General features: G+C 37.8%; 3 protein-coding genes and 2 long non-coding RNA genes across 6 annotated transcripts; 2 read left to right on the top strand and 3 right to left on the bottom strand.

Moving 5' to 3' along the window:
* Positions 1-1019: 1019 nt before the first annotated feature.
* LOC112201343 (probable folate-biopterin transporter 4) lies at positions 1020-5142 on the bottom strand. The gene is made up of 7 exons (XM_024342231.2): positions 4875-5142; positions 4406-4533; positions 3648-3869; positions 2759-3217; positions 2153-2350; positions 1937-2074; positions 1020-1685 (listed from the first exon to the last, which is right to left on the bottom strand). The coding sequence occupies exons 1-7, from the start codon at positions 4953-4955 to the stop codon at positions 1424-1426; spliced, it is 1488 nt and encodes a 495-aa protein (XP_024197999.1). The 5' UTR covers positions 4956-5142; the 3' UTR covers positions 1020-1423.
* Positions 5143-10982: 5840 nt separating this feature from the next.
* On the top strand, positions 10983-14341 carry LOC112202474 (putative calcium-transporting ATPase 13, plasma membrane-type). Its single transcript, XM_024343487.2, has one exon. It carries the CDS (start codon positions 11274-11276, stop codon positions 14244-14246), a length of 2973 nt encoding a protein of 990 aa, XP_024199255.1. The 5' UTR covers positions 10983-11273; the 3' UTR covers positions 14247-14341.
* A 374-nt stretch (positions 14342-14715) lies between these two features.
* Positions 14716-16401, bottom strand: LOC121049004. 2 transcript variants are annotated; one of them, XR_005799116.1, is made up of 2 exons: positions 15679-16401; positions 14716-15451 (listed from the first exon to the last, which is right to left on the bottom strand). It is a non-coding gene; the product is annotated as an uncharacterized LOC121049004 (long non-coding RNA). The 2 variants fall into 2 exon arrangements; XR_005799117.1 differs by having other exon boundaries at positions 14716-15443.
* Positions 16402-16459: 58 nt separating this feature from the next.
* Positions 16460-17216, top strand: LOC121049003. Its single transcript, XM_040505396.1, has 2 exons — positions 16460-16853; positions 17069-17216. Exons 1-2 carry the CDS (start codon positions 16490-16492, stop codon positions 17077-17079), a joined length of 375 nt encoding a protein of 124 aa, XP_040361330.1. The 5' UTR covers positions 16460-16489; the 3' UTR covers positions 17080-17216.
* A 7631-nt stretch (positions 17217-24847) lies between these two features.
* On the bottom strand, positions 24848-25362 carry LOC121049353. Its single transcript, XR_005799702.1, has 3 exons — positions 25281-25362; positions 25067-25120; positions 24848-24980 (listed from the first exon to the last, which is right to left on the bottom strand). It is a non-coding gene; the product is annotated as an uncharacterized LOC121049353 (long non-coding RNA).
* Positions 25363-27907: the final 2545 nt, after the last annotated feature.

The raw sequence follows: 27907 nt of genomic DNA, 5'->3' as shown, positions 1-27907 counted from the left end.
TTCAACAATCTTAACAAGGCCAAGGACTTCCCATATCTTGACATATATATTCGGTGTCGTTGTTTGGTCAAAGTTTCCGGCATCAACATCTCAAAAAATACTTCATTGCACATATCTAAAGACATGAAGAAATTTTCGGAATCCTGTTTAATAGGGGTAACCAATGCACAGCACCAGAAACACAGTTTTGAAACCCCATAAAACCAACAGGAACAACATCAACAGAGCCACAGATACACTTCCAGTATCCCCTGGCTAACCAGTAAACCTCCACCTGACATGGGGATTGCTCAGAAAGTTCTGAATCAGCCATAATTCACAAAACCTTATAGTCATTGCTAATTGAATCGTAGCTGAAACAATATGCCTCATAATCTTCCAAAGTAACAGTACCACTAGGCATAGGCAAAGTCACAAACTTTCTAATAGATGGGTTCCAAATTACTGTAAGGCGAGGAAGATCTCCTATAGACTGAGGACAAGCATATGAGTCCATTACATGTTCCACGCACATCGAATCGAAGCGAAGGTGTTTGGTTCGGCTCAACATGTAAAGAAGGATTTAAGAGCTTGGTAGGCTCACCGGTTGCAGGATTGTGTAGCCACAAAAGCTCACCACTGGCCTCTTCCTTAGATACAACTTTCAGCAGGAGGTGAGAGTTGTCGTTTTGGTGGTTGGATATGAGTTTGTGGCTGAGATGGTTGGCGATGAAGGTAGATGTTTTGATGAGAGCTCGGTTGATATTGCTCCGGGTGCTTTTGTTAGATAGAGCATCTATTGAGCATTGTTTTGTTAGATCGCATATAGTTTCTTGTTAAAGAAATTTCAGTGCTTGCTTAATTACAAAGAAGTACATTCCAAGTATTCATTTGAAATCTGCTAATAAAAGTGTTTCTATAAGTTATAAAACACTTTTAGCTTTTTTTGCCACACACTGTCAATAGTGATTTTATAGACTGAAAGCACACTGTCACAAGTGAGAAAATAAAAACTGCAAAAACGAAAGTGGAAAATCGAGTAAATCAAACTAAATTGTGCCTTATTTGCATTTATGTTTTACAGGCAAACAGCTAATTGATCCTTTCCCTTGAACACGCCATGACAGAAAACGGCTTCCACATTTCCAGTCTTCAGCACATGAAAATTTACAACAATGATTTCCACATTACAAATAGCATTCCGGGTTAGTGAGGGATCTTCGCAAAAGAACTTACACATACTATTGGCCAATCAAGCTCTAAATGGAAATGTCCCACTCAGAAGTAGTTGTAATTTGCAACTGTAAGTACATCTCAACTGGTGTTGTGGAGACATGAACTCAGTTCCGTAAAAGGAAAAAAAATAAAAATTAAAACTATACTCCTTTCTTTTTCAGTCCCTAGGTAAACCTACTCTGTAAATCTCTATGAAAAATATGACTATCTATGCTGATATTCCTGTAGCTTCCTTCGGTATCAAAAATAGGAAAGCAATTGGAATGAATATGCAGAGAACTTGAACGACAATTCCCAATAGAAGGTTGTCAAAAGAACCTGAAGAGATGCTCAAAAGTGAAGCCAATCCAGCACCGACAAATGACCCCAACGTTGACCCTAAATTATTTATCGACATAAAAAGGGCAAAGAGAGTGCCCTCAATTCCAGGAGGGCAAAGTTGTCCAGATAAGATCAGGAATGGCATAAACCTGCATTTCATGGAAACTTACTCAGCATGATATAAATGGCAAAAGCATCAAAAACTCCCACACTTACTGATGCCCATCTTTTCTTTTGTTAATGGATGCATGCATGGATTTAAATAGATCAACCAAGTGAAGAAAATCATACAAGCTAGAAAGGCAAATAGAGAAATGAGAAGTACATGGATGAATTCTATGTCAAAACATGCTCCTGTTAGATTAATACAGAATTACATATGAGCCACACATATACTTACTTGAACTGATTGACTGCATCACTAAGTGCTGAGCCACAGAGCACCATAATCCTATCTGATATTCCGAAGGTGAGATTTACTCGAGACACTAAAACAATGTCAAGGAGAGTCAAGAAAGCCAAACCAACTTGAGACCACCTACAAGGATTAGGATCAAAACATCAACAAAATAATTCTTAAGAAAAAAGGAATCCTACAGAACTGCACTGTACTTACATGAGGATTCTTCTCAAATTCATTCTCTTTAAGTACTTATTATATACGAAGGTTCCAAGCATGAGACCTAACCATCCCACAACACGTGCAGTGCCCAAAAAGGATGCTTCTAAGTTCAAGAACTCTGTTTGATAATAAAACATCACAGTCGAGAGGTTTGGAATGGAAACATGTGCCAGGAAAAACCAAGCCATTGGTCTGATCACAAAACAAGTAAAATCAAAATTCACCAAGATTAAGAATTATTATATATCCACATAAGAAAATAGTAAATTATACATCCATAAAGTTAATTTAGATTACATATTTACATTACAAATAGTATCAAGTTATCAACAATGCTCAGGCACAACTAAACTGGTTTGAGCTCAGTTAGCTTTCGCAAAAACAATGATTGGTCCATTGGACCAGCCATTGTACGGAATATTCTTAGACCACTTGGCATTCTTAATTTTGTTACCAGATCATCCCATTTTTTCTTTTTTTCAGTCAATGGATCATCCCATTAGGGTTCACCATAAAATGGAACTTTCCTAGAGGAAAAGAAAAATCTTTGTGATTTTCAACTGCAAGGAAGGAATTTAAAAAAGAGGAATTGTGATTTACCTCAAAATAATTGGTTGTTTAAATGCACGGCACAGACTAAACGTGGCTGCTTTCAGAGATTGGAACCACTGTGAAGCTAATGAGTCAGCTTTTCTCGTAACCTGTACTTTACTAGAAACTGTTTTCTTTTTGCTGCCCTTTTTGCTCTTCTTTCTCCTTGTAATGCTGGTATTGGATTTCTTCTCTGAAAAACTATCTTCATCTAGAGAACTACTGTTCCCATTCACTGCATAGGAGCTTTTTAACTCGGAAAATTCAGGGAAAGCTTTACTATCTACAGAATTCTCCTCAACCAAGCCACATGATAGCAATTGTATGGATGGTAGTACAGAAAAAAGAAGAAAAATTGTGTGTATGTGAAAGTTGGTTAATGCAAATCCTCCTGTCAAACTCCCACATATGCCACCGAAAGCCATTGCCAACCATGAGATTGACTGGAGATCTCCAGCAAATGAAACCCTGATCAAGATATTTTCAAGACATCAAATTGGGTCATTAAACAAAGTTTTTTTTTATTTCATTTTGTTATTATTTATTTTAAGATACTTTAAACAGAGTTAATACGGAAAGAGGATATCCATCAGAGATTAACTAAAATTGAAGTAGATCCACTAAAATTAAACTCAAATTGATCAATTAGACAACTTGTAGAAGGAATAGGAGGGAAGGATGAATAACTATCTTCCTTTGGTGGCATATAAGAAGGCAAATAACCATAATAGATTTGACAAGGGAACCTCTGAGTGGCATTTCATGCCAAATCAGTAAATCCCAAAATATGGCTTTAAGTAGTTCATTATGAAGGATGCTGCAGATCTTTATGCAGGACTTGATATGCAACTCAAAGTTCATTAAAGTGAATGAAAAGAAAATCAGTTTGGGGACATACCGCTCATGTCTTACTGCCTCAGCAATCATCGCATCAACTACTACATCAGCCATGGCCGAGCCCAGGTTCTGGACTGTTAAGAAGGTCATAAGGAGCCACTTGGAACTCCTCGACGTTGCATTCAGTCCAAGAATAGGCCATGGGACAAGAGAGAGCACAGTTGCAATCACCAAGTATGGAACCCTTTTCCTTCCTTTTATTGGAATACAATCAGATAAAATTCTGCATAAAAAATTTCTAATCAGATTTCAAGAACAGAAAAGTAGGCTCAAAGTTGGGAGTAAAAGCTGGTGTACTGCAATGATTAAAATCACAAGCGAGACTGATTATTGTTATGTGTTTGCTCATGCCCTTACATGAAATGTGTTATACTTCAAAGATTGAGAGGTAGACAGAGGAGAAATAGCAAGTCATCCCTCAAAACAAGGATACAGTCCATATTTAGGATGATGTTACCAATTTACCATTATATGCATTATTATCCAGTTCTTTTCTGTTTATACACATTAAATCATGATTACATTCTCATCAAATTACTCAAATTTGTTTCTAAACGACTTCACATACATGGCATCAGACAACACATCGCAATTAGAACTGCCTACAAACTTAATACAGGTATTTGAATTTACTACACATGGCATAAGTGATAAGTGTTATCAAGCACCACATTGCAAAGTTGTTGTCTACAAGAAAGCATTTTGATACTTAAACACATAAAACACCCAATTGCACACTAAGTAGAAAAAGATCCATACCCATATAATGGTTTAATGCTCCATGGGAAGAAGGCTATCGAAAACAAAAACTGGGAAGACGAAGGTGACAACTTCAGAGTATCTTTCAGCTGGTAAGAAACTGCAGTCCAAACAAAGGATCTAAAACCCTACAACACATCAAAAACAAACAGTCATATGTCAATTACCATATAAATTCTTCTCAAACCAACAACCAAAAAAAAAAAAAAAAACCTGTAATAACATCCCCATCTCCATATGTCTTAATTCAAAAACCAAAAAAACTTCACACCCCCATAATAAAATCTCACAAACATCTCAATCACTACACATTGCAAATACAAACCTCTCTAATAAATTCACCCAAAAATCAATAACAAATATCACCCAGAATTCTAAAACACAAAAAACCTCATTACACAAAAACCCATTTGTATAAGAAAAAAAGCGGATTCATATAGTTTGACAGAGAGAGAGAGAGAAGGAAAACCTGGGTGAAGTAAATGAGGCAAACGAGCCAGAGAAACGAGGCTCCAAATGCAGCTCTTAGTCTCTTCAGCCATTCAATCATCTTTGTTTTGTTTTGGTGTCTTGAGCTTTTTTGAGCTCTCCCAACGGAGCTAGCTCTATGGAATTTGCGTTCAACTCTCCTCTACTCTAGTGTTTTAGTTTTCTCTTTCAACGGTTTCTTGTTAAATCGTCGGACTGAAATTGAGACCCGTCTTTGGACCAAGAGGAAAGAAGAAGAAGAAGAGCAAGAAGACGATTGTGACCCTGGTGCGTTTTTAATTTGTAGTATAACGGGCACTTTATTGAGTGGAGTGTTTTGACATTTTGATGGGGATGAATTGTATATTTGGAAGGGCAGCTCGCCACGTCCATGGTCCTCCCATTTGTTGCCACTTCAGCATAATGGGCCTACTCTTAGAACCCTGACCAAGTGGATAGTGTTGGAACCGTAGATCTGGTTTTCCCTTTTCCTTTTCTTTCCTTGGACACAAAAACAATTAAGGCCATGTTTGGTTGGTGGAAAGGAAAGGAATCACTTTCCTTTCCTTTGGGAAAGTGTTTCCCTTCCTTGGCTGTCCCAAACACAGGAAAGGAAAATATTTCCTTTCTCAATGCCCACTTTCCGGGAAACAAACATGGCCTAGGTTTCTGTAGAAGCAGACGATGGTTTAGTAGGAAGAGCCATTGGAGCGGGTGCACTGATGGTGGGCCTGCTGACTTTCCTCTGAAAATTGAGGTTCTTCTACGGGGCCTCTTTAGTTTTTAAAAAAGTTTTATTATTATTTTATTTATCAAAAGAAATAAAACAATATGAGTTCAGTACCATTTGGTCCAGTTCGAGTCACATTAGATTAGCCGTACTATATGAGTTATTTATTTTATATAAAAAAATAATTAAAAAAAAAGGAGGATTTTTTTTTTTCCTCATGGTAACTCGAACCCAAGACCTAGATTCTAGGTAGTGGGCGCTCTCACTTTACACAAATTACACTTATGAAGATCAATGGAGTTTGAAAAAAAAAAAACTTCTATTTTTAGAGGTTACAAAAAACACTGAAGTGAATCGAAACGAAAGGAATGATAATGTAGTAAGGGGGACAAAACTAATTAAAAAGTGATTTGCCAACATTCTATGATATCTTTTTATCTTGCATCTTTGAAAGGTACAATGATAAATTATTGTGCCATGAATTGTATGTCTATATGGTGTTGTGTGTTCAAGCAATGGTTTTGATACTAACAAGAAAGAGACTTGCAAAATCTACATCATACCCAACCCCTTAACAATACTCGTTGTATGATGACAACATAATCTTTCTTCTAGCTAGCTCCTTTCAGTAAAAACACGCACAGATTGTAACTTAAGCCTAGAATGGTTCACTGCATATGCTTAGGGCCGGCGGTCCTGAAATTTCAAAGGCTTAGTATGCGAAAATTTGAATGAGGATAATTGGTATAAATAAAAGAAGAAAACGAGTGGATAAATAAAAAAATTAAAAAAAGGCTAGACAAGTACATATGGGAGGCTGGGACTCAAACCCAAGACGAATCACATAAGGCATTTTGAAAAGTACATGCCAAATAAAAAAAATAAACATAATATTGTTTGTTGGAAAGACCCTCTTAATATGAATGATCTTATTGTTAAGATACAAAAAAAGCTTGCTAGTTGGAAATCAAATACTATGTCAAGAAGTGGTAAGTTAACCTTAGTGAAATCTAATATTTCTGGAATGCCAAACCACATTATTTCTTGTATTAAATGCCCTAAGCGTCTTACTGACAGATTAGATAAAGAATCTATAACTTTTTTCTAAGGGAAGCCTTGTCCAAATATTGCTTGGAGGCAATCTTGTTTACCAACATCTAAAGGCGGTTTAGGGATTAGACCAACCGATAACTTTAATAAAGCTGCCCTAGCTAAGCTAGGTTGAAAAGTTTTAACCCAACTTGAAAATTGGTGGGTTCAATTAGTAACAAGAAAATACCTTAAGAATAGTCATTTTTTGACTACTCCAAAGAAAGCTTCACATTCTTTGGCATGGAAAGGCATCTTAGATGCTAGAAACTTACTCTCTGAATGTCTTAGATGGACTGTTGGTGATGGCTAGTCTATTCTTTTTTGGTCTTTCAATTGGATTCTACCTTTTCCTTTATTTTTACTTATTTCAGAACATCAAAGAAATCAACTAGATTGGTCTCTTACAGTTTCTCATTTTATTCATAATACGTCTTGGGATAAAGAAGCTTTGCTGACTATTCTTCCTATTGATATTGTTGATAAGATCGTAGCTATTCCTTTGCCTTTGTATCCTACTCAGGATGAGCTTGTTTGGGGTCCTTCCGGATCAGGTACCTTCACTGTTAAAAGTGCTTCTTGGCTTCAATCTCAACAGGTTCCTACTCACTCTAAAGCTTCTTTGTTAAATAAACTGTGGAAGTTTAAGTTTACCTCCTAAAGTTAAGATCTTTGCTTGGATTCTGATTAGAAATCGTTTACGAATAAGAGATCAGCTTTCTGCTTATAATCATAATATTTCTCCCCTTTGTCCTTTTTGTATTAATGCTCCAGAACTATTGACCATCTTTTTATGCATCGTCCTTTCTCTCATCAGGTTTGGACTTTGGCTCATTCTTCTAATCCTCTTCAATGGAATGACTCATTTTATTTCTTGGCTAAATCATATTAATAATGCAGGTTCTTCTCCTGATTCTCTTCCTCAAGCGCTGCTTACTTCTTGGTCCATTTGGCATTCTAGGAATAGGGTTAATCTTTCAGCAATCAGTTCCTTCCCCTAATAAAACCTTGTTTGGGGCTGTTATGATGGAAACTAATTACTGTCAGGCTAACCTTAAGAATAGTCAACCTAAGTTGTCGAAATATCTCCATGTGAACTGACAACCTCCTAATTCAGAGCAAGTGAAATTAAATTTTAATGGTTCCGTTAGAAATGGCTCAGCTACTATTGGTTTTGTCATTCGAAATTCGGATGGAAATCCTTTAGTTGCAGCTAATAAAAGATTAGGCCATTCTAGTGTTCTCATTACATAAGCAACTGCTCTCAGAGATGGTCTACACTCTACACACTTCCTTACTCCATCATCATCCTAATATCTCTATTGAGGGAGATTTGAAGCTCCTAATCGACTGCATCCAAGGCAAGACTGCTATTCATTGGAGAACTAAAGTTCTGGTTCAAGATATTAAGCATATCTAACTCAGCAGTTTAATTCCATTTTCTTCCGGTATATATATATATATATATATATATATATATATATGTCGAGAAGCCAACTTTTTTGTTGATCATCTAGCATCCTTAGCTCATCAATCTCAGAACCCGTCTGTTTGGTTCTTCTGCTTTCCCCTTCCTGTGTCCCCAGCGTTCCGTTTGGATCAGTTGGGAGGGGGAGTTAGTCGTAGTTTTGTGTTTTAGTTTTTTCAGTTGTGTTTTTGTGTCATCAAAACGTTAAACAACAGTTTGCTTAGTTGAAACATTGACAAGATACAAATTTATATACACCCCAAGGCCGTCCCTCAATATGCTGCTACACTAGCTAGATGATCGATGATCTATGGGCGAGGGTAATTGAGCTTTACTCCTAAGTTGCGTGCCATACCTCGTCGACACGAGTGCTGCTGATAGGTCGTGTTAAGCACGCCCAGGGGTCACTCTCTCAATCACTCGATGCCACTTATCTCTTGTTGGTATTTGTTAACTGCTAGTATAATTACAAACTTCGATCCCTCGTCCCTTCTTTCTTTGGAAGGTTTTCTTGGTCAACGATCATTGTTAGGAATATAGATTCAGCCAGAAAATCTCGAAACAAATCAAATCAAAATTCGTCTTCATTGAGTTAGCATGGGTCCGGGATTGGAAGCACGCACACACACACACACACGCACATATATATATATATATATATATATATATATATATATATTTAGGGTTAGAAGTGGATTCCTCCATTGTTCTTAATTTTCTTCGCTCTCCTCATTTGGTGCCATGGCAGCTTAAAGTAGAGTGGATGAACTGTTTGCACCGCATTTCTCATATGCATTTTGGATCCTCACATATCTTTTGGGAAGGTAACAAGGTTGCTAACATCTTAGCAAATCATGTACCACACTAACAAGTTTAGTTTGGTTGGATATATGATTTGACTCCTCCGTTCATTGTTTCGGCTTGCAATAGTGACCATTTAGGTTTACCTCAATTTTGTTTTCGTTAGTTAGTTTTCTTTAATGTCTAATTAATGTATTCTGATAACACATAATTTCATACATTTTTATACCCTTAAATATCGGATTCTAGGCTTAGTTCTTGTCATTTTTGAGTCTTTTACTTTGTGTTTGTGTTTTGTAGGTTAAATTGGAGAAAAGTAAGATTTGGAGCTTAGAGTCACGCAGGATTGAAAGGATGCAGGCCATCCTGATTTTCCAGAATTGTCTTTGTTTTGCGTCAACTTCAAGTATTAAAATGTACCTTCTCACAAGGAACTAGCAGGCGAGCCTTACACCATTGGAAAGATATGGATGTTAGTTTTCTGAGGAATTTTACGGAAGTGAATTTGCATTCTTCAGGAGGAAGTTATGATGATTTAAGTGAACCTAGTTCAGGAAGGCAGATTCTGACGGATTTTGCATATCTTTTCGGAATCTGATTTGTGAAGCCCAAGTCCATTGCTCTTAGCACTTTGAATGGATAAGACTAAACGTGTTTGGCATGTTTGGAGTAATTCATTGCGTTGACTATAGTAGCCTTGCGTTTTCTTTGGAGAGAAGAAATCTATTCCAAGTTGGACTAGAAGACCTAAGAAGCCCAAAGTCAAGTAGGATTTGGAAAGAGAGATATAGGGCAGAAAACCTAGAACGCCGAGAGATGAAAGAGATAGCATATTCTGCAGAGAACAAGGAGAAGAGAAGCTCTTACCATCGCTCGACCCGAGTTCCTCAATTCTTCCATTTTATTGTTTCATGTTTTTCTTTGATTCAGCAGGTGCTATCGTAACAAACAAGAAATCAGAACCTCATTTTGTCCTTTTCTATGTGAAACCAAGCTGGAATGTCAAAGTAATTCCACTAGCTAGCTAGTACACTGGGCTAACATTGTCATTGTGTCTAGCTGCATCATTGCATGGCAATTAAGAGCTTAACTAAGCGTTCACCGTACCGTATCTTTTTAACATCACTTCCCACTTCACATTTAAATGACCAGAATGTACGTGCAGGGTGCAGGAAATTGTTTTCAGTACGGACTCACATATGAAATTAAAAGCGTGCGAATATATATAGCGTTTAAAAACAAAATCCAATGCAGTCATCAACCAACGAAACTTGAAAATGAAAGTAACCTAGCTCATCAAAAAGTTCAAATGAACTAAATAACTTGTTAAAAATCTAATTAATCTTAGTCAGAAGATCGAGCAAATACAATATTGATTCATGTAGTTTGCTAGTGAGGATATCCTCATGTACTCAGAGGCTCAATTTTCACTCTGCATCATTGTTAGAGTCGCGTAATCACTTCTTTTATTGATTCATTAACACTCACATCCAGAATCTTACATAAGATTAATGAAACCACAATTATGAATACATTGATTCACGACCTTCCTGGCTTGTAACGTTGCAATACTGATCTCCAGTTGCTAATGTCTACATTACGTTAGCGTCTATGTTAATCATTAACATAGCTACCCTTCTCGGCAATTGTATGAGAAAGACATTGTTTTTTTCAGATAATTCCAGAACTTAATAAATTTTTTTTTTTTTGGACATGAAGCAATAATTAACTTATTAGACACTAATTTACCAAACAAGTTCGTTAAAATTAAACAATAAAAGGTGGACTCATTAATTCTCACATTCTGCAATGACGACGTAGAGAATGACGTACGTACTGTAACGTTAAATCAATAACTTTCTAGGTAATTGTATGAGAGAAACGTGCCTTTTTCTTCCATATTATCAGGACAAAAAACAAACAAACAAATTCATTAGAAGTAAACAATAAAATGTGGACTTAATGTCTCAAGTTTCAAACTCCGGTCACTTTCTTCAGAACAAGCTAGACACAAGTCCGACCTATTCTGACACGGCAACACCTACCCTCCTCGTTGTTCTTTCTCACTAGCTAGTTTCTGCAATGAAGCACAAGCGCTACGCGTTTCGGAGTATTGATCGAAACGCGTTCATGTTGTCGCGCTACTATATATAATAACTACAAAGGGAGTACAAGCAAAGCTAGGGTTCATATATCCATCCCAAAATTTTCTTTCTTTTGGTAGGTACTCGATCGTCATTTTGTTTCGACAATCAGAGTTGGCCAACCAGAATATTCAGTTATTGCTTTTGGTGAAACAGTAGAACTGAAGCATGTCTGATTCTCCAACCATGCATATGCATGCAGAGAGCATGCTTGATGATCCCAGCACTAGGCTCCTTAATGATAAACCCAAAAACAAATGGCGTATTGCTGTTTCCACCATCTTCTGCATTCGAGCCCTCCTCTCTTTACTCAACCAAATCACAAAAACCAACTTCATAACATCTAGCTCTCCGGTCTCTTCCAATAGTACTTTCAATGTGGACCAAATAGCTCTCACTCGGCTTGTGAAGAACAAAGATCTTGCTCAACTGCAAGAGTTGGGAGGGGTTGAAGGAGTAGCATTACATCTCAAATCTGATAAAGAGCATGGAATTCATTGCCATGATGCTGAGGACATTCCCGACAGAATCAAAGAATTCGGTTCAAACGTTTACATAAAAGACCCAACAGTACTCATCCTCTTAGGCTGTGCGGCACTTTCTCTTGGTTTTGGCATCAATGAACATGGATTCAAAGAAGGTTGTACTAATGGTGGAACCATATTGCTCGCAGTCATTCAAATCATTTCCGTGTCTGCAGTAAGCGATTACAGGCAGAGCAGACCTTTGGTGCGTAACAATATCCAAATTGAGGCGTGGAGAGGTGGCAGGAGGCAAAAGATTTATGTTTATGAAACTGTGGTTGGGGATGTAATTCTCTTGAATATTGGAGATCGGGTGCCGGCTGATGGATTACTTGTACAAGGCCATTCCTTGCAAGTAGACGAATCAAGCATGACTGGAACCGATAGCCCTGTTGAAATTAGCCACCATCAGAATCCCTTCCTTTTTTCTGGGACAAAAATCACACATGGATATGGTCGAATGCTTGTCACATCCGTTGGGATGAACACAACGTGGGGTGAGATGATGAGCCAAATGAGGCAAGACACCAGTGAAAGGACACCCATGCAAGAACGTCTGGAGAAGCTAAATTCGTTAATAGGTAAAGTAGCTTTGCTACTTGCTTTCCTTCTTCTTGTAGTCTTGTTAGTTCGATACTTCACGGGGAATACCAAGGATGAGAATGGAAACAAGGAGTTCAATGGCAGCAACACAGAAGTAGATGACATAATAAGCGCAGTCATTGGGATTGTAGCGGCTGCGATTTCCATTGTTGTGGTGGCAATTCCAGAAGGTCTCTCATTAGCACTAATTCTTGCTGTTGCCTATTCCAAGAAGATAATGATGGCTGACAAAGCAATGGATCTGAAGCTCTCTGCTTGTGAGACAATGGGATCTGTTACCACAATTTGCACTGACAAAACAGGTACTCTTACTATGAACCAGATGGAGGTGACCCAGTTTTGGTTAGGTAAATATTCTTTGGAAGAAGAGGCTTATTCATCAGAGATTTCTCCTTCTGTTCTTCATTTGATCCAAGAAGGAGTTGCTCTGAATACAACTGGTAGTGTGCACAAGCAAAGTTTGGATTCAAAAGTAGAAATCTCGGGCAGTCCAACTGAAAAGGCTATTATTTCATGGGGGGTATTTAAGTTGCAGATGGATATGGAGAAAGTAATGAAGAGTTGTAGCATTCTCCATGTTGAGGCCTTTGATTCGCAGAATATGCGAAGTGGGGTTTCAATGAAGAGGAACGCAGACAACACAGTTCATGTACATTGGAAAGGAGCTGCAGAGATCATACTGGAAATGTGTTCAAGTTACTACAATCCCTCTGGACTCGTTATAGATATGGGTGACAGTGAAAAAATGAGTTTTGAGGAGATTATCCAAGGTATGGCAGCTAGCAGACTCCGGTGTATTGCGTTTGCACATAAAGAAGTTCCAGCAGATCAAAACCATAGAACTATGCTAAAAGAAGATGGATTGACCTTGGTGGGACTTGTAGGTCTTAAAGATCCATGCTGTCCAGAAGCAAAGAAAGCAGTTGAAGATTGTCAATATGCAGGGGTGATGGTCAAAATGATTACAGGCGACAATATTTTCACTGCTAAAGCGATAGCCACAGAATGTGGGATACTCAAGTCCAGTGATGACATCTTCAGTGGAGCAGTGATAAACGGTGTGGAATTTCAAAGCTACACCGACTTGGAGAGAATGTTGAAGCTGGACAATATCTGTGTAATGGCGAGGTCTTCTGCTGCTGATAAGCTTCTAATGGTGCGATGCTTGAAGCAGAAAGGTCATGTAGTTGCAGTGACTGGTCATGGCGCTACTGATGCCCCAGCATTGGAAGAAGCTGATATAGGACTATCTATGGGAATTCAAGGAACAGAAGTTGCCAAAGAAAGCTCAGATATTATAATCACGGATGATAACTTTGCTTCAGTGGTCAGTGTTTTGGCATGCGGAAGATGTGTTTATCACAATACGCAGAAGCTCGTCCAATTCCAGCTCACATCAAATGTTGCTGGTCTTTTGATCAACTTTGCAGTAGCGGCTTCATCAAGGCAAGTGCCATTTACGATAGTTCGTTCAATTTGGTTGAACATGATTATGGACACACTACTAGCTCTGGCTCTTACCAAGGACAAACCCACAAAAGAACTCATGGAAAAGCCACCGGTGGGCAGAACTGAGCCCTTCATCACCAATGTCATGTGCAGGAACCTCTTGGCTCAAGCTCTCTACCAAACAACTGTCCTCTTGATATTACAGTTCAGGGGAGAAGCAATGTTTGGTGTTAATGATAAGGTAAATGGCACCTTGATCTTTAATACTTTTGTGTTTTGCCAGATGTTCAATGAGTTTAATGCCAGGAAGCTTGTGAAAAAGGATATCTTTAGGAATATCCACACCGACAAATTGTTCATGGGGATAATTGCAGTGGCAGTTATTCTACAGATTGTGACAGTGGAATTTCTAAGCAAATTTGAAGATATAGAGAGGTTGAACTACAGACTATGGGGAGTATGTCTTGGAATTGCAGCCATTTCTTGGCCAATCGGTTGGGCTGTTAAGTGTATACCTGTGCCACAGAAACCCATTTTCCACTACCTGAAGATGAAGATGCACTGAAGAACAGAGCTCCAGTAGAAGTTCGAAAGGAAAGAACAGGCTCTAGAAGCATCATTGCATTGTTCAGATTGATAACTTTGTAAATACATCAGGCAACCCCTATGTTTGGATCAGATAGGATTTGATTAGTGCATCTTCTATTTTGTTCTATTAGTAAATTAGTAGTAAAGCGATTTGGAATTGTCGACATGGGATCTAAAGCAAATTATCTCTATATGTGCCAACCAGCAATTAGTTCAGTGGTATTTGTTGTCAAAAAAAAATAAAAAATTAGTTCAATGGTAAGGCGTTTCACGCCAACATTTTTCATCAAAGGGGATGGGACAATTTGGACTTAAAACCTCCACTAAAATTTTGTTGGAGAGAAATTCCTCGCTATATGGCAAAAAAATCAAAATAACACACACACACACCACCACCACCACCACCACCAACAACAACAATAATAGACATAAAATGCAATAGAAAATACAAGTAAAAAATGGCCTCACATTCATATGCTAGAAACATTTTTAGGATAACAGTATATCAAATTATTATTGCAATATCTTTTAAATTGAGGAACAGCTGCCTACCACATGAATACAGAAGAAAGGTGTGTCCTATATCTTACCACTATTATGTTCATCAGAGTTCTGCATTTGTGTATTCTTTGATGACTCATTGGATACTAAACTTGGATCTATCAAAGCTACTGTCTAACTAAAAAGTATGTTTTCAGCAAAATATACTATTTTAATTTTATGAAAGTTCCTGTATTGCTATATGTTATTTCAATCAAGGACTGGTCTTAATTAACAAGAAAGATGCTTAACAAAAACTAGACTGCAGCATCAACCTCCCACAGCACTATAATAACATTCACTGTGTAATGACTACATAATCTCTTTTCCAATTCCATTTAATATAGGCAAAGCAAGATTGCAACTATAGAACAGTAATATACATCAAGCCTACAACGTTCAAATGCAGTATGCTGGTACACTAGACGGTCGATAGACGAAAGTTCTGACGGTGTGAGAATAACCTGATGGGTGATTATAATTGAACTTTACTCCTGAGCTGGCACCCCGGAGATGAGTGCATAGTGCTCATGGAAGCTGCTGATAGGTCGTGCCAGGCACGCATCCCAGCGGTCACTCTCAGGCATTGTGTTAAAGATAATCAATCTTCCTCAATCACTAGCCATTGATATTCCTAAAATGCTATGCATTAATCTAGAATCAGTTTTGCTATTGTTTTAAATATAGATGGCTATAGCCTATACTGCTGTGCATCAATCTAGGATCAGTTTTGAAATTGTTTTAAATGTAGTTATTACAGCATTGCAAAATTGATGCAGCCTCTCCTATATATTGTAAACATCGTAAATGTACAAATCAATGAATGACAATTTCTACATGGAATCAGTAGTCTAAGGTGTCAGATTTACCTCCTATGTCTTCTTCCTGTGTCTTTGTCCTCCTTCCCTATCTCCATGGCCTCTTCCTCGTCCAACCCTCCCTCCCAAAACACTGCTCAGTTCACCAAACTTACAGAATCAAATTATCTTGTTTGGCTTCCTCAGCTAAAACCATATCTTCATGGTGCGAAACTAGGGGGATATATAGATGGGTCTATCCCTGAACGTTCTGCCACCAAAACACAACCTGCTAGTGAAGGCAAACCTGCCACAATAATTCCCAATCTTAAGCATGAAACCTGGTTCACTACTGACCAGCAAATCGTTAGCATTCTCACCACTTCCCTTTCTGAAAATGTAGCACGTCTCACCATTGGCTTCGATACATCAAAAGGGATATGGGACTGCCTTGCCCGCCATTTCTCCCAAAAATCTGTTGCCAGTGCCACGAGCCTCAAACTTCAACTCTTTGATCTTCAAAAGGGTTCGCAATCAGTTGATGAATACCTCCAACAAGCCAAGTCAATTGCTGATTCCCTAGCCTCCATTAATCAACCCGTCTCTGATGCTGATCTTGTTGTGGCCACACTTCATGGACTTGGACCAGATTACCTGATGCTTCGTACTGCCCTTGCTCAGTCTTCCTCCCTTCCAGATTTCTCTAACCTCCTATCCAGGATCCTCGCTTTTGAGGCACAGCAAACCCATTCATCAGATTCTAATCCTGCCTCAGCATTGTTTCACCATGGATCGAACCCAGCTGCACCTCATGGCCTGAACCAGGACGCCGCTGCACCACCCCGTGGCCCTTCTACTCGCCGTGACGGCTGCCGGCCCTCATATGGCGGTCGCAACAACCAGCGCTACCGCCGTGGTGGTGGAGCACGTTCCCCGTTCCCAAACTTTGCGTTTAATCCAAACGCAAATGCCTCCTTTCTCTCCTACTTCATGGTCAGCTCGCCCAGCATGGTCCAATGGACTTCTTGGTCCAGGCCCGCAAAGGTGTTTTAACTGCAAAACTAATCAGCATGGATTGAATCAGTGTCCCCATTGTTATTCCGGCCCAACCACTACTCCTCCATTCGCGGGTGCACATTTTCTTGGTGATCCAAATTGGTATCCCGATACTGGAGCTACACACCACATGACCGCTATGCCTCTTCAAAATTCTCAGCCTTATGGTGGTCCACACAATGTCTATATGGGTAATGGTGATTCAATGCCGGTTTCCCATTCTGATAACCTTCCTTTTTCCTTAGGCAACTCTAAATTCTTCCTTGAAAATGTCTTGAGCATTCCCTCCATTCGTAAAAATTTATTGTCTGTCGCCCGTTTCACTAAAGATAATCTTGTCTATTTCCTATTCGTTCTTGACTTTTATCAAATTCGTTGCTTACGCACTGGTTGTCTATTGTTTCAGGGCCCCTGTAAAGATGGCCTCTGCCCCCTTCTTCTGTCGTCTGTTCCCACCATTCCTCAAGCTCTTGCCACCTTTCAATCCTCACTTTGGCATAATCAGTTGGTCACCCTTCTTCTTCTTCTGTCATAGCTCGATTAGGATCACCTCTTGGTTCTCACATTTCTTCTAAAGATTTCTGTAATAATTGTGCGTTGAGTAAATCGCATCAATTACCTTTCTATTCAAATAATGGCATTTGGTTCTGGCAACAACACCATGAATTAGGTTTGTTTGCATTTGTTTCTTGTTTTGGATTTCTCAGTAAATTTAGTTCTTTATTGTAGATTGTTCTATGGAGCCTAAACCCTGAGAAAAGTAGAATCTGATTAATTATAATTTGGTTGTGTAGTTTTACTGCTAGCTAGTGATGGAATGATGAGGCTAAAGGCGATGTTCAACTCACATCTAAGTTCTTATGTTATCTCTGGGAGTATTCAGAACCTAGGCCTCATTCGTCTTCTTGATTACACTGTTAATGACATTCCAAACATGTCCGATAAGTGATCACTTCTCTGCCTCTCGGTTTATTTCTTCTGAAGTATTGGGTTTCAGATGCTAAAGTTGATAATTATTGCTTAGTGGTCTGCTGAAGGAAGTTGAGACTTTGACCAAAAGCCTTACACAAGCCTCGAAAGATTTGAGGTAAATTATCTCAATCTATTTATTTCACATGGTACTATGCTCATTGCTCTTCACCAGCTACGTTATAATATGTTATCTTCTCTCAAGATAGGTAACTAATAGAGGACATTTTTTCTGAATGTTTTAAACACGCTTCATTATTATAGCAATGGTTAATGTCCAATGCCATTAGAGATTTTTGTGTGTCTTTTTCATCTTTATTTCCATAGTGGTTAATTATTTAGTAATTCCATGTACTTATTTTCATCGTGACATTTGTTGAAAATGTTCAAGGCTTAGGTTCTCTAACAACCTTTCTGTGGCAAAAGAATTCTCTAATATTGAATATCTTATCGTACTTGTTACTGGAAACATTGTACAGAGAATTATAGTATTGGCTAGATGGTTTATTTTTGATACTGTTTGGCTACTTGGTAATTTCTTTGTATACAATAGATGGCTATTCTCTTCAAGTTCTAGTTTACTTTCTAGATCCACCATTCAACATTTACTAGCTTTCGTATTCCTTAACAAGGGAACCATGCGTACTTACACGAATGCTAGAGGTCAAGGCCATGTCTTCAATGCGGAGTTAACAGACGAAGATGTAAGCAAAAGACTTATTAGATTCTGTTTACATGTTCCGATGCTCCTCAGTTATATATGTGGCTTAGTGATTCTCACTTTGTTCAATCTGGTGCAGAGAACTGAAATTCAAGCTGCAATGTTTAATGAAGCTGTAAGGAAGTTTTTTGAAAAGTTTCAACTAGGGAAGGTTTATTATATTTCAAAGGGAGCTCTGACGTTGATGAAGTCAGCAATGAAATGACTTTAAATGAGAAATTATGAAACAAAATTTGATTTTATCCCAATTGATAAGTTGGGCCCCCATGTTAACAGCAAGGTGCTTGTGGGTAAGTAGCTACTTCTACAATATGTTTTAGTCTTTTAGATGTATGGTTTTCTAAATCCTTGTTACACTGTTACCTTGTTTCTTAGATGTTATTGAAGTTGTGACAAATGTGTCTCCTACAAAGAAAGAGCATCAGTGAAAATATCCCATAGCGCGACATTACCATTGCTGATCTAGATTTGATTAGGGATTTTATTTGTTTTACAGATCTTTGAGAAGATTATTTGTCACTACTAGAATTTTTCCCAATAGGGACTAACTAGTAGGCACTAAAAATTATCAGTGGGAAATGGAAATAGTAAGCCACTGATGTGAATTATTGGTGGGATAAATTTTGTTCACACAGTGTAATAGTGGGTAAGTGAGAAAAAACATATATTTGTGATTAATTTATAATTCAACTCACTAATATTGGTGCCAAACACGATAGTGGAGCTGACGTGTGTTAGTTATCGGTTTTGACAATCATTTGTAGCCATCGGATTAGTGATGAAGAGCTGATCGAACGGTAAGGGAAAACTTCCTTCAATATAACCCCTTCACCCCTTTAGAGTTCAAACCTAATATAGATCCGGAGGTTTCTCTCTCTCTCTCTCTCTCTCTCTCTCTCTCTCTCTCTCTCTCTCCGTCTCCATACCTAAACAAGATCTACTTTTTTCTCCCCTTATTCTAATTTTTGATCTCTCTCCTCTTAGTGTTTTCAATCTTCTGGGTGACTGTTGCAGTAAGGATAAGATCGTCTCCCATCACTTGTCATTCGATTACAATCTTAGTACTACAAAGAACTCGAAGCCGCCATTGACGTGCTTCCAAGCTCTGAGTCTCTGGTCCAAACGGCGTTATCGTCAAGCCAAGGAGGGATTCTCGAGAAGAACGACCCTCCGTTTGAAGCCTTCAGCTTTGTTTCTTTTCTCTCTGGATCTGACCCATACCAGCTTAATCTCCAGGCCTCGAACAATCGTTAGTTGAGGTTAGCAGGTGCTTGGATCTTGGCCAAACTAAAAACCCAAGCTTGAACCCTTCGGTCTCTCTCCTTCAAACCCTATAATTCCGTTCCCAGAAGCCAAGTTCTCTCCTAGTCTAGTACCTATCGAATCTATGCCCTTATCTTCTCCAGGCCTCCACCAAGGTAGTTCCTATTTATTCCAACTTTTCCTTGTTCTCATTGTTGTTGTTTCTTAATTTGATCTATTTTGATTTGGGTTTTTTTGGTGCAAAATGGACCCATATGGCTTTGGAATCCTATACATTTGAATCGTACAAAATCGACAACAGGGAAGTGTTTTATAATACTATTCTATTGTATGCCTTGGTTAATTTGTGCCCTATTGTCTCTGGTACCGTTCTTACTCTATTACAATTATTAGAACCTAGAAGTAAGTATAAAGTTATAAAATTTTTTGTTTTGTTTTTTTGTTGACCCATTACACTTTTTTCTGTGCACGTCATATCCTTTTGTTTTTGGTTTTGAATTAAAATGGTGTTTCAAGTTTAGGTTAGGAAATTTCTCTCCTCTAGTGCCTTTTGGTTGCTTGTAAAGAATGGAATATATGAGTTGAACTGCTTGATTGATTGGATTAGATTTGTGAGTATGCATACCCATTATCGAAGAAAATGGTTCCTCACTATGCTTGAATTTGGGTTTATTTTTGACACTGAAAATGTAAGCAAATAATGGCCTAATAGTTCCAATACTTAAGCCCATACTGTGTATTTCTACTGTTGTTGATTCATTTCTCCGCCTTAAATTCTTCTTGCTGCAGGGGTCCAAGATTGTTTGAAGCCGCTGAAGCCTTCTACTTGGTATGAGTCTTGCTTATATTACCCTGGAAATAAAATGCAAGTAATACAAGATTTCTAAATTATTGTGCTTTTGTGTGAGGACCTTGTTGATCTAGTTAAATTAGTTTATTATAGTTTGCAGGGGTTGATGTTAAATATGAAGAGATAATTGAAGCAACTTCAATTGACTCCAGCAAAGTCTTACGGTCCTGCACTTCTTAGGTCTCTTAGTTCACTTTCTACATGTATTTTAATTTCTATACATGTTTCACTTAAGGACTTTATGATTTGGATGGCATTTTACTTATTCTTTGTATTGTTTATATATTGAAATTTTACTATGATTTGCTCAAGTATTCCTTTTTTTTTTACTTATTTTCAGTAGGATCATGAGTGAAAGTTTTCATTGTTATTCTCATTATTTCTGTTTTGGTTGACACCAAGAACCAATAGAGTAATGGACTAGATTATGTCAAGCACTTTTGGTAAGACTTGGTATGAGAGATGACATTTTCTGTTCAATCTGACCAGAAAGAAATTGCTATTTTTGTGATTCAGACAAAGTATACTAAATCATCAAGATTAAAGAGTTGGGAAAAATATATATTTCTATGCCATAATTTAATGACTCTTGCCTTTTTGCTCACTCTCTTCCTGAAAGCTTGATTCTAAATAACTAAACATGCTTGTTCTTTTTCTGACCATTTCATATTTGCATTATAATGGAGTTGCAGCTGCTGCTGACAGGAGGCTACTTCTATGGTATAAGATTTATGTACTGCCATGAGCCTCCTACTTGAGATACTTGAACAACAGATGTACTTCCATCATTTGGTATGCATCTATACTGCATATGGTTTATCGTTGTCTGGTTGATAAACATATTGCATCTGGTTTATCCTTGTCTGGTTGATAAACATACTGCATCTGGTTTATGTTTGTCTTCTTTGCTACCATAATGAATATTATGAGCATTAATGTATATCACTTTTCTATGTAATTGTTAGAATAAAAACTAAATACAAATTTTATCTTGCAGGCTATCCGTAAGGAAGGGTTGCAGTATCAAAGGAAGGTTTGCAGCCTTGGGGAGGAAGAGACTTGATGTTTAAATTGTGATTTTTTAGGTTGTGTAGTTTGATACTTTTAAAATATAGTATACCGTACATTAATGTAGAGGTGCCAGTTGACACCTTATTTTTTCAATCCAGCTTCATAATTTTGCCACTGATATCAGTGGCATTCCAAAACCACCGTTACACATTGATAATGGTTGCTTTGGCACTAATTCGGATGCAACCACTATGCCAAAAAGTGCATCAGACGACAGAACTGTTCTGTCGTCTGAACGAACAAAAATGTGTCGTCTAGTACGGTGTCGTCTCTTGGGGACATCAGACGACAGAACCCTTCTGTCGTCTGATTTTTCAGACGACATAAAAAAATAAAAGTCTTGTGTCGTCTGATGAGTTTTGCATTTTGGGAACATTGTGATCTGTTTCTTTAAAAGCATTCAAACAACAGTTTTGTATTGTCTGATAAACAAAACAACCACAGTATTTTTTAAATACTATTGTGTGAAGCATATTTGCAAGACTTATTTGTGTGGTCTGAATGCCCTTAAATAAGAAATATGAAGACTCTTATGTAGTGTCTTCTCTCATACAACAACATTTAAAGGTTGTGCTAATTTACTTTAAACGACAATTATATGTGGTCGTAAAGAGCATCAGAGAACAATTAAGTGTCGTTCTAGGGTACATACATACGACACTTAAGTATTGTGTGAAAGGTCTTTTATGAGGTCTTTTTATATTGTCTGTGATTGATTTCAACCACACTTATTTGTTGTTATTATACGTTTTAGCCAACACTTTCGTCTAACTTATGTTGTTGTTTTGCCCTTTAGACTACAATTTTCTGTCGTCCCAATGCCAAAAAGACAATAAACTTCTATTTGATTTTTGTGTTGTTTTTGTTTAGCTGCAACCACACATTTTGGTGTGCTTTTGTTGTAGCTTGCAATTTTCTATTGTACCAATGCCAAAAGGACAATAGAATTCCAATTGGGTTTTGTGTTGTTTTTGTGCAGCTGCAACCACACATTTTGGTGTGCTTTTGTTGTAGCTTGCAATTTGAGATAACACATATTAGTAGTCCCCTGTTACAATTGGTATGCATGCATTCTGGAAATTAAAATTGCCCGTTCATGAAAGTATGAAACCCACATCCAAAATCATTCATTGCAATTTCTATTAATCCACCATTGTCTTATGTACACAACCTAATCATGAGCATCGATCAGTTCAAAATGTCTCATATCTACTAATCTGAATCTGCAGACAAGTCCAAATGCTTAATGAATGAAGAATCTACTAGACAAAAGTTAATACAGGAACTACCTAGCTACACTGCCAACTCATGGTAGATGATCCAATCTGGTTGTCTCTGGAAGAGCGCACTGCTTGGATGGATATAAACTGGCTGGTTCTCCACTAAGGTTCTATACCCCTCCTGAGGGTCCTTTCTAGCATCATGGAAGAAAAATCCCGCCGTAATTGCCTTCCTGATCTGTGTAAAATTCTTTCCAGCACTCACAACATCCAGTTTATACCAGATTGGTAAAGCTCTTCTGCTACCTAAAATCAATGTCTAAGACAATTAAAAGACCAAAGAAATAATGATCATGACCAAAGAAATATGCAATCAGAGATGTGAAACAGAAAAGTCAGAGACTAATCCTTGGAAACTCACAAAGTCTAATGCTTTTTGTGAATCAGAATTGCATTAATTTAGTTCTTGCTAACTGAGTTGCATCACAAGAAGAAAAGCAGGCAAAAAATGTAGAAAGCTATGACTGAACATAACACAAGAACTCCATACAGCACAAGGAAAAAGCTAATCATTCAAATTTCATCCAAGGCAAGCACACAGCCAATACAGCCAATACTTCTATATATATTTATATATGTTACAAGCATCTTAATTTCTGTAATACACACACACACACACCTAAACCTGCTCGGCTCAAATAAGATGCTTAATTTGTGGTCTTAAGTTTTCCCATTCAGAACCCACTAAGAAGAATCTGAGACCTTGCTGCCTGTACTGCCATCAGTACTAACAAACTTTGAACCTGCACAAGTATATGCATAATTAAAGAATAAGGAGCAGACTGATTAATAGTAGGATTCTTGTGATTAATACTAAGATAATTGAACAAAAGGTTCTTGTGAATGCCATTTAAAATACCATTCCCTTCCCAGACTTGGTGATGAGTGTTCTGTTCTTAAGTTTATATGAATAATATGTTTGACTCATCAAGTTATATGCTTTATGCAGAAGACGTAGGCATGAAAACATACGTCTAGAGAGCAAAGATAATAACTTACAAGGTTAGACTTAGAACCTGCTACTTAAGTAGCAGTAGCTTCTCTTAGTCCTGCTGAAATCTAAGGATTACCTGCATGCTCCATAAAGACTAATATAAAACCATAATATAATGCACATATATGCAATAAACACAGGGATGATCTCTACCTCAAGATGTGACCTTTCTGATTTACCACTTATCCTGCAGTTTTATCAGAACTGCTGGTGAATTGAGGAGAATTAGCAGGAAGTAAAAGATGTGCCTGTCCTGGAGCTGGTGCAGCTATACCTGAGAAAACTGAGCAAATCATAATCTTATACATGAATTATATCCAACTGCACAATCAATTTAGGTGACTTCCACATGTGCTACCGTACTCTATAATCAGTTGATAACAAATGTCAAAAATGCAGCCTAGCATGCAAAATGATTGCCATAAATATAGAATCTTTAAGAAAGAAGTGTAACAAATTACAATTCAACAATTCTAGTTAAGTAATTCAATCTACTGCACCTTGTAGGTTTGCAGTTGCTTAATCTGATTCCCAATATCTTCAATCACAAGTTCACGTAACCTTGAAACTGCTCATATCCAAAAACTGATGTGAAACTTAAAGCTCACACAAACTTTGCCCTGCAAACAATGAATTAGTCACTTGAAGATAGGGAAGCAGGAGTCATTACCCACAGAAGATCGAAAAACAACTTAACTAATGAACACAAAACAGATCAATTACAACTCTGACCAGAAACCAAAACAAAATAAAAACCTAACCTAAACTACTCTGATTTCAATGAAATGTTATAGGCATTATGCTAACACACTAAACCGGATACAAAGTATAAAGCAGAAAGCATGTTTCAGTGTTGAAAGATGCATAAATGGAGAAAGGAGGGTAATGATATAGTGCAAGAAGCATCTACTTGGGAGGTTTGGATATTCAACATTGTAATAGGTCAAATTATATTCGAGTCCAGGAAATAGACAACACAGTTTTCTATTTGGAGATAACTTTTTCAAACATAAGAGGAGTCATTTTAATAAAGCTTACCTGGTCCATAATCCCGGTTTCACTATGCCATAAGCTTATACAATGGTCACGTCGTGAGTAACACGAAGAAGCTTGCTGCTGAGCCTCCTTAGGAGCAATGAGAGTGGTCTTCCTTATGATAACATCCTCACCCTAAAGTGATTATAAAAAAGAAAGTTGGTTAGAAAATATAGTTTAAGGTACCAGGTAAGAAAGTAAACAAATTCCCATGTACTTACAGGAGGTGCAAGACCATCATCATCCAATTTATCATAAGAACCATGTCACAAACCCTGAAATCCGTATCAAATCTTAGAATGGCGTCCAGCAATAACATGAGCAGTAGCAGCAAAAACATAAAGTACTCCAAAAACAAATTTTCACCATCGTATTTGCTCCGTCTAGACGTCCAAAGAAAAGAAATGAGAAACTAAAAGAAAGAGAGATATTTACAATTCCAGCTGGAAGTTGCCTGAAGTGAAGATGCTCCATGGCTCGTGTAATGACAAGCGGCTTCTGAGGGTAGTACTGAACATGAGCCAGTGTACCCTGAGTGGACCAACAAGGTGAGTTAATTTTTTTTTTTCTAGTCAACTGTAACATACAACAACAATACATAATTTACAATGACAAGAACCAAATCACACCATTCAGAACTGATAGTTAGTGACTTAAATTCCCATAGCTTGCTTTCCCATGGCAGATTGATATGTATTACGTGGACTGTTTACCCAAAAAAAAAAGAGGTCTTTCATTAGGAGCAACCAAACAAAATAACAGATGGTACAAATTAGTATAACAAATGAGTTGAACAAAATTAGGTTTCAGCTCGAAATGTTTTTTTTCTATTAGAACTGAAAAGTAGAAATAGAGTGAATGAAACAACATTTATGTTGTTGTGGTGGGTTTCAATTGAAGAGGGAAGCTGGAAATTGGAGAGGAGGGAACCTAAAAATCTGAAAATGGGGAGTGGGAACCTGAAAAACTGAAAGTTGGGGAGAGGGAAACCCGAAATTAAGTACAGCGCATTTTTTCCCCCCTTCTTTGTTTCGATGTGTCCTTGAAAGACTCTCCCCCTCACTTTCAAATTTCGATCTGTCTTATATTGATGTCTGAGACTTTCCCATTCTCCAAATAACTGACCCAAATATAAGAGCTGATGCAACCATGATACAAGTAGTAAAATTTTATCAACCATGAATATTGCCAAGCTACTAGGATTTCTAATAGGTCACAGGAGTACCCTAACCAGACCCCTGAAACACAAAAAAAGTAAATAAATAAAAATTGCAGTCCTGCAACCACGGAAATCAATTACAGAAGCAGGCTATTGCAAGCAAAAATTAAATATACACGTTCAAACACAATAAGTTGATGAAAAAGATTATAAAATATTATCACCATAACCTCCATTAATTAACAGCTATAGATATATCAATTTTGTTTAGTCACATGGAAATTGATCCATATCTAGGAAGGTCAAACAACCAATCTCAGGGAGAAATGAAAAATGAGATATGATTGATACTTTTGGAGGTATGTACCCAATGCAAACAACAGCTCAAACTGTCCAGTATGCATTTCAGGTTCAGCTTGAACCTTTCCACTTTCGTCTTTTTCAAAAAATCATCAATCTCATTTTAGTTAGTACAGTATAGCTATATCATCTTCAACTTTCCCAACTCGTTAAATCCCATGTAATAGGCCGGTATAGCTACATTTTATACTAGTATATAAACAAAAAATTGAATACGGGCCGTAACTCAACAAGTAATCAACTAGAGATTTCCAATGACAAATTATAGTCAGCACATACAAATGAATAATGCCAAAAAGTAACACATCGAAGTAGTGACCTCAGAATTACGCATACCTCGTCGAGAATGAACTCAGAAACTGAAAAGCATTATTTAAACCAAAATGTAGACAGTAGCACTATCTTTTTTTCAGAAACGTATGGATTTCACTACAGAGCGAGAAGATTACCAGTGCAGTCTAGTAAATCTACTGAAAATTGAGTCTGACACTAGCTTGCTGATTGAGTCTTTTGTGCCATTCTAGATGAATCAGCAAAGACAAAAGGATCAGAACAAATGCATATGTATTTCAATCTCAAGAAATACTCACACTCAGCCCAAACCCATCAAATACCCATCTCAATTCTTAACTTTCCGTAAACCAATATCAAGACAGATATGAAAATATAGAGACTCAAACCCAGTTATGCAGTGCTGCTAAAACTAAAACTAAAACGAAACTAAACAATGGAAAGCAAACCCATTACAGATACTATAGATAGTTAAAGCTCTGTTTTGGTCAATAGCAATACACACGAACCCTCAAACACAACCCAGAAAACCCAGAACAATCGCATCAAAATTGATAAAGAAAAGCATGGGAAGAATTGAAGAACTTTCAAGTATAATAAACAAATAACCATAGATCGCCCAAATTAGTGATCAAAAAACGAAAAACTCAACCATAGAACCCTAGATTCACAGTGTAAGTGAATAAAATTGTACCTTGATTTGGCCAGAGAAAAAAACCAATGAGCAAGACGGCCAAAGTTCTCAACTTTCTCCAAAGGCTCCATGGACGGAGTTCTCAGGAAGCATCTCAAGGCCGTGGCGGCAACAGACTATTCAACTTGGCCGCTGGCGAAGGCTTCGAATCCAAGGCCATATAGAGGAGATCTGAAGGCGGAGACTCGTTCTCCTTGGCGGCTATATGCTTTCACGGAGGCTTGCCAGACCCTACTGGGGCGGCTCCATCGTCTCCCAAGAAATTGTGGCGCAGATAGACTTCATCTCCGTCAATTTCAGAGAGAGACGGAGAGGATTGTAGAGAGAGAATGTGATATTCGGAGACACAGACAGAGGGAGAGGGAGAGGGAGAGTAGGGTTTGGAAAGACACGAGAGAGAAGGAGAAGAGAGTTGGTAGATCTTCTACTGAAGTGGCCAGATTTGATAGAAATATGATGAAGAAGTTCAATCTTAGCCAACAAAGAATCGAGAGAGTGAGAATCGAGATCTGAGAGAGCTGAGTGAGAAGGAGAGAGGGCTCGTGTTTGAGTTTTCCT

This window comes from Rosa chinensis, chromosome 5 (assembly GCF_002994745.2).
Source record: "Rosa chinensis cultivar Old Blush chromosome 5, RchiOBHm-V2, whole genome shotgun sequence".
Taxonomy (NCBI): Eukaryota; Viridiplantae; Streptophyta; class Magnoliopsida; order Rosales; family Rosaceae; genus Rosa; species Rosa chinensis.
This window is presented reverse-complemented; position numbering and strand designations above follow the sequence as displayed.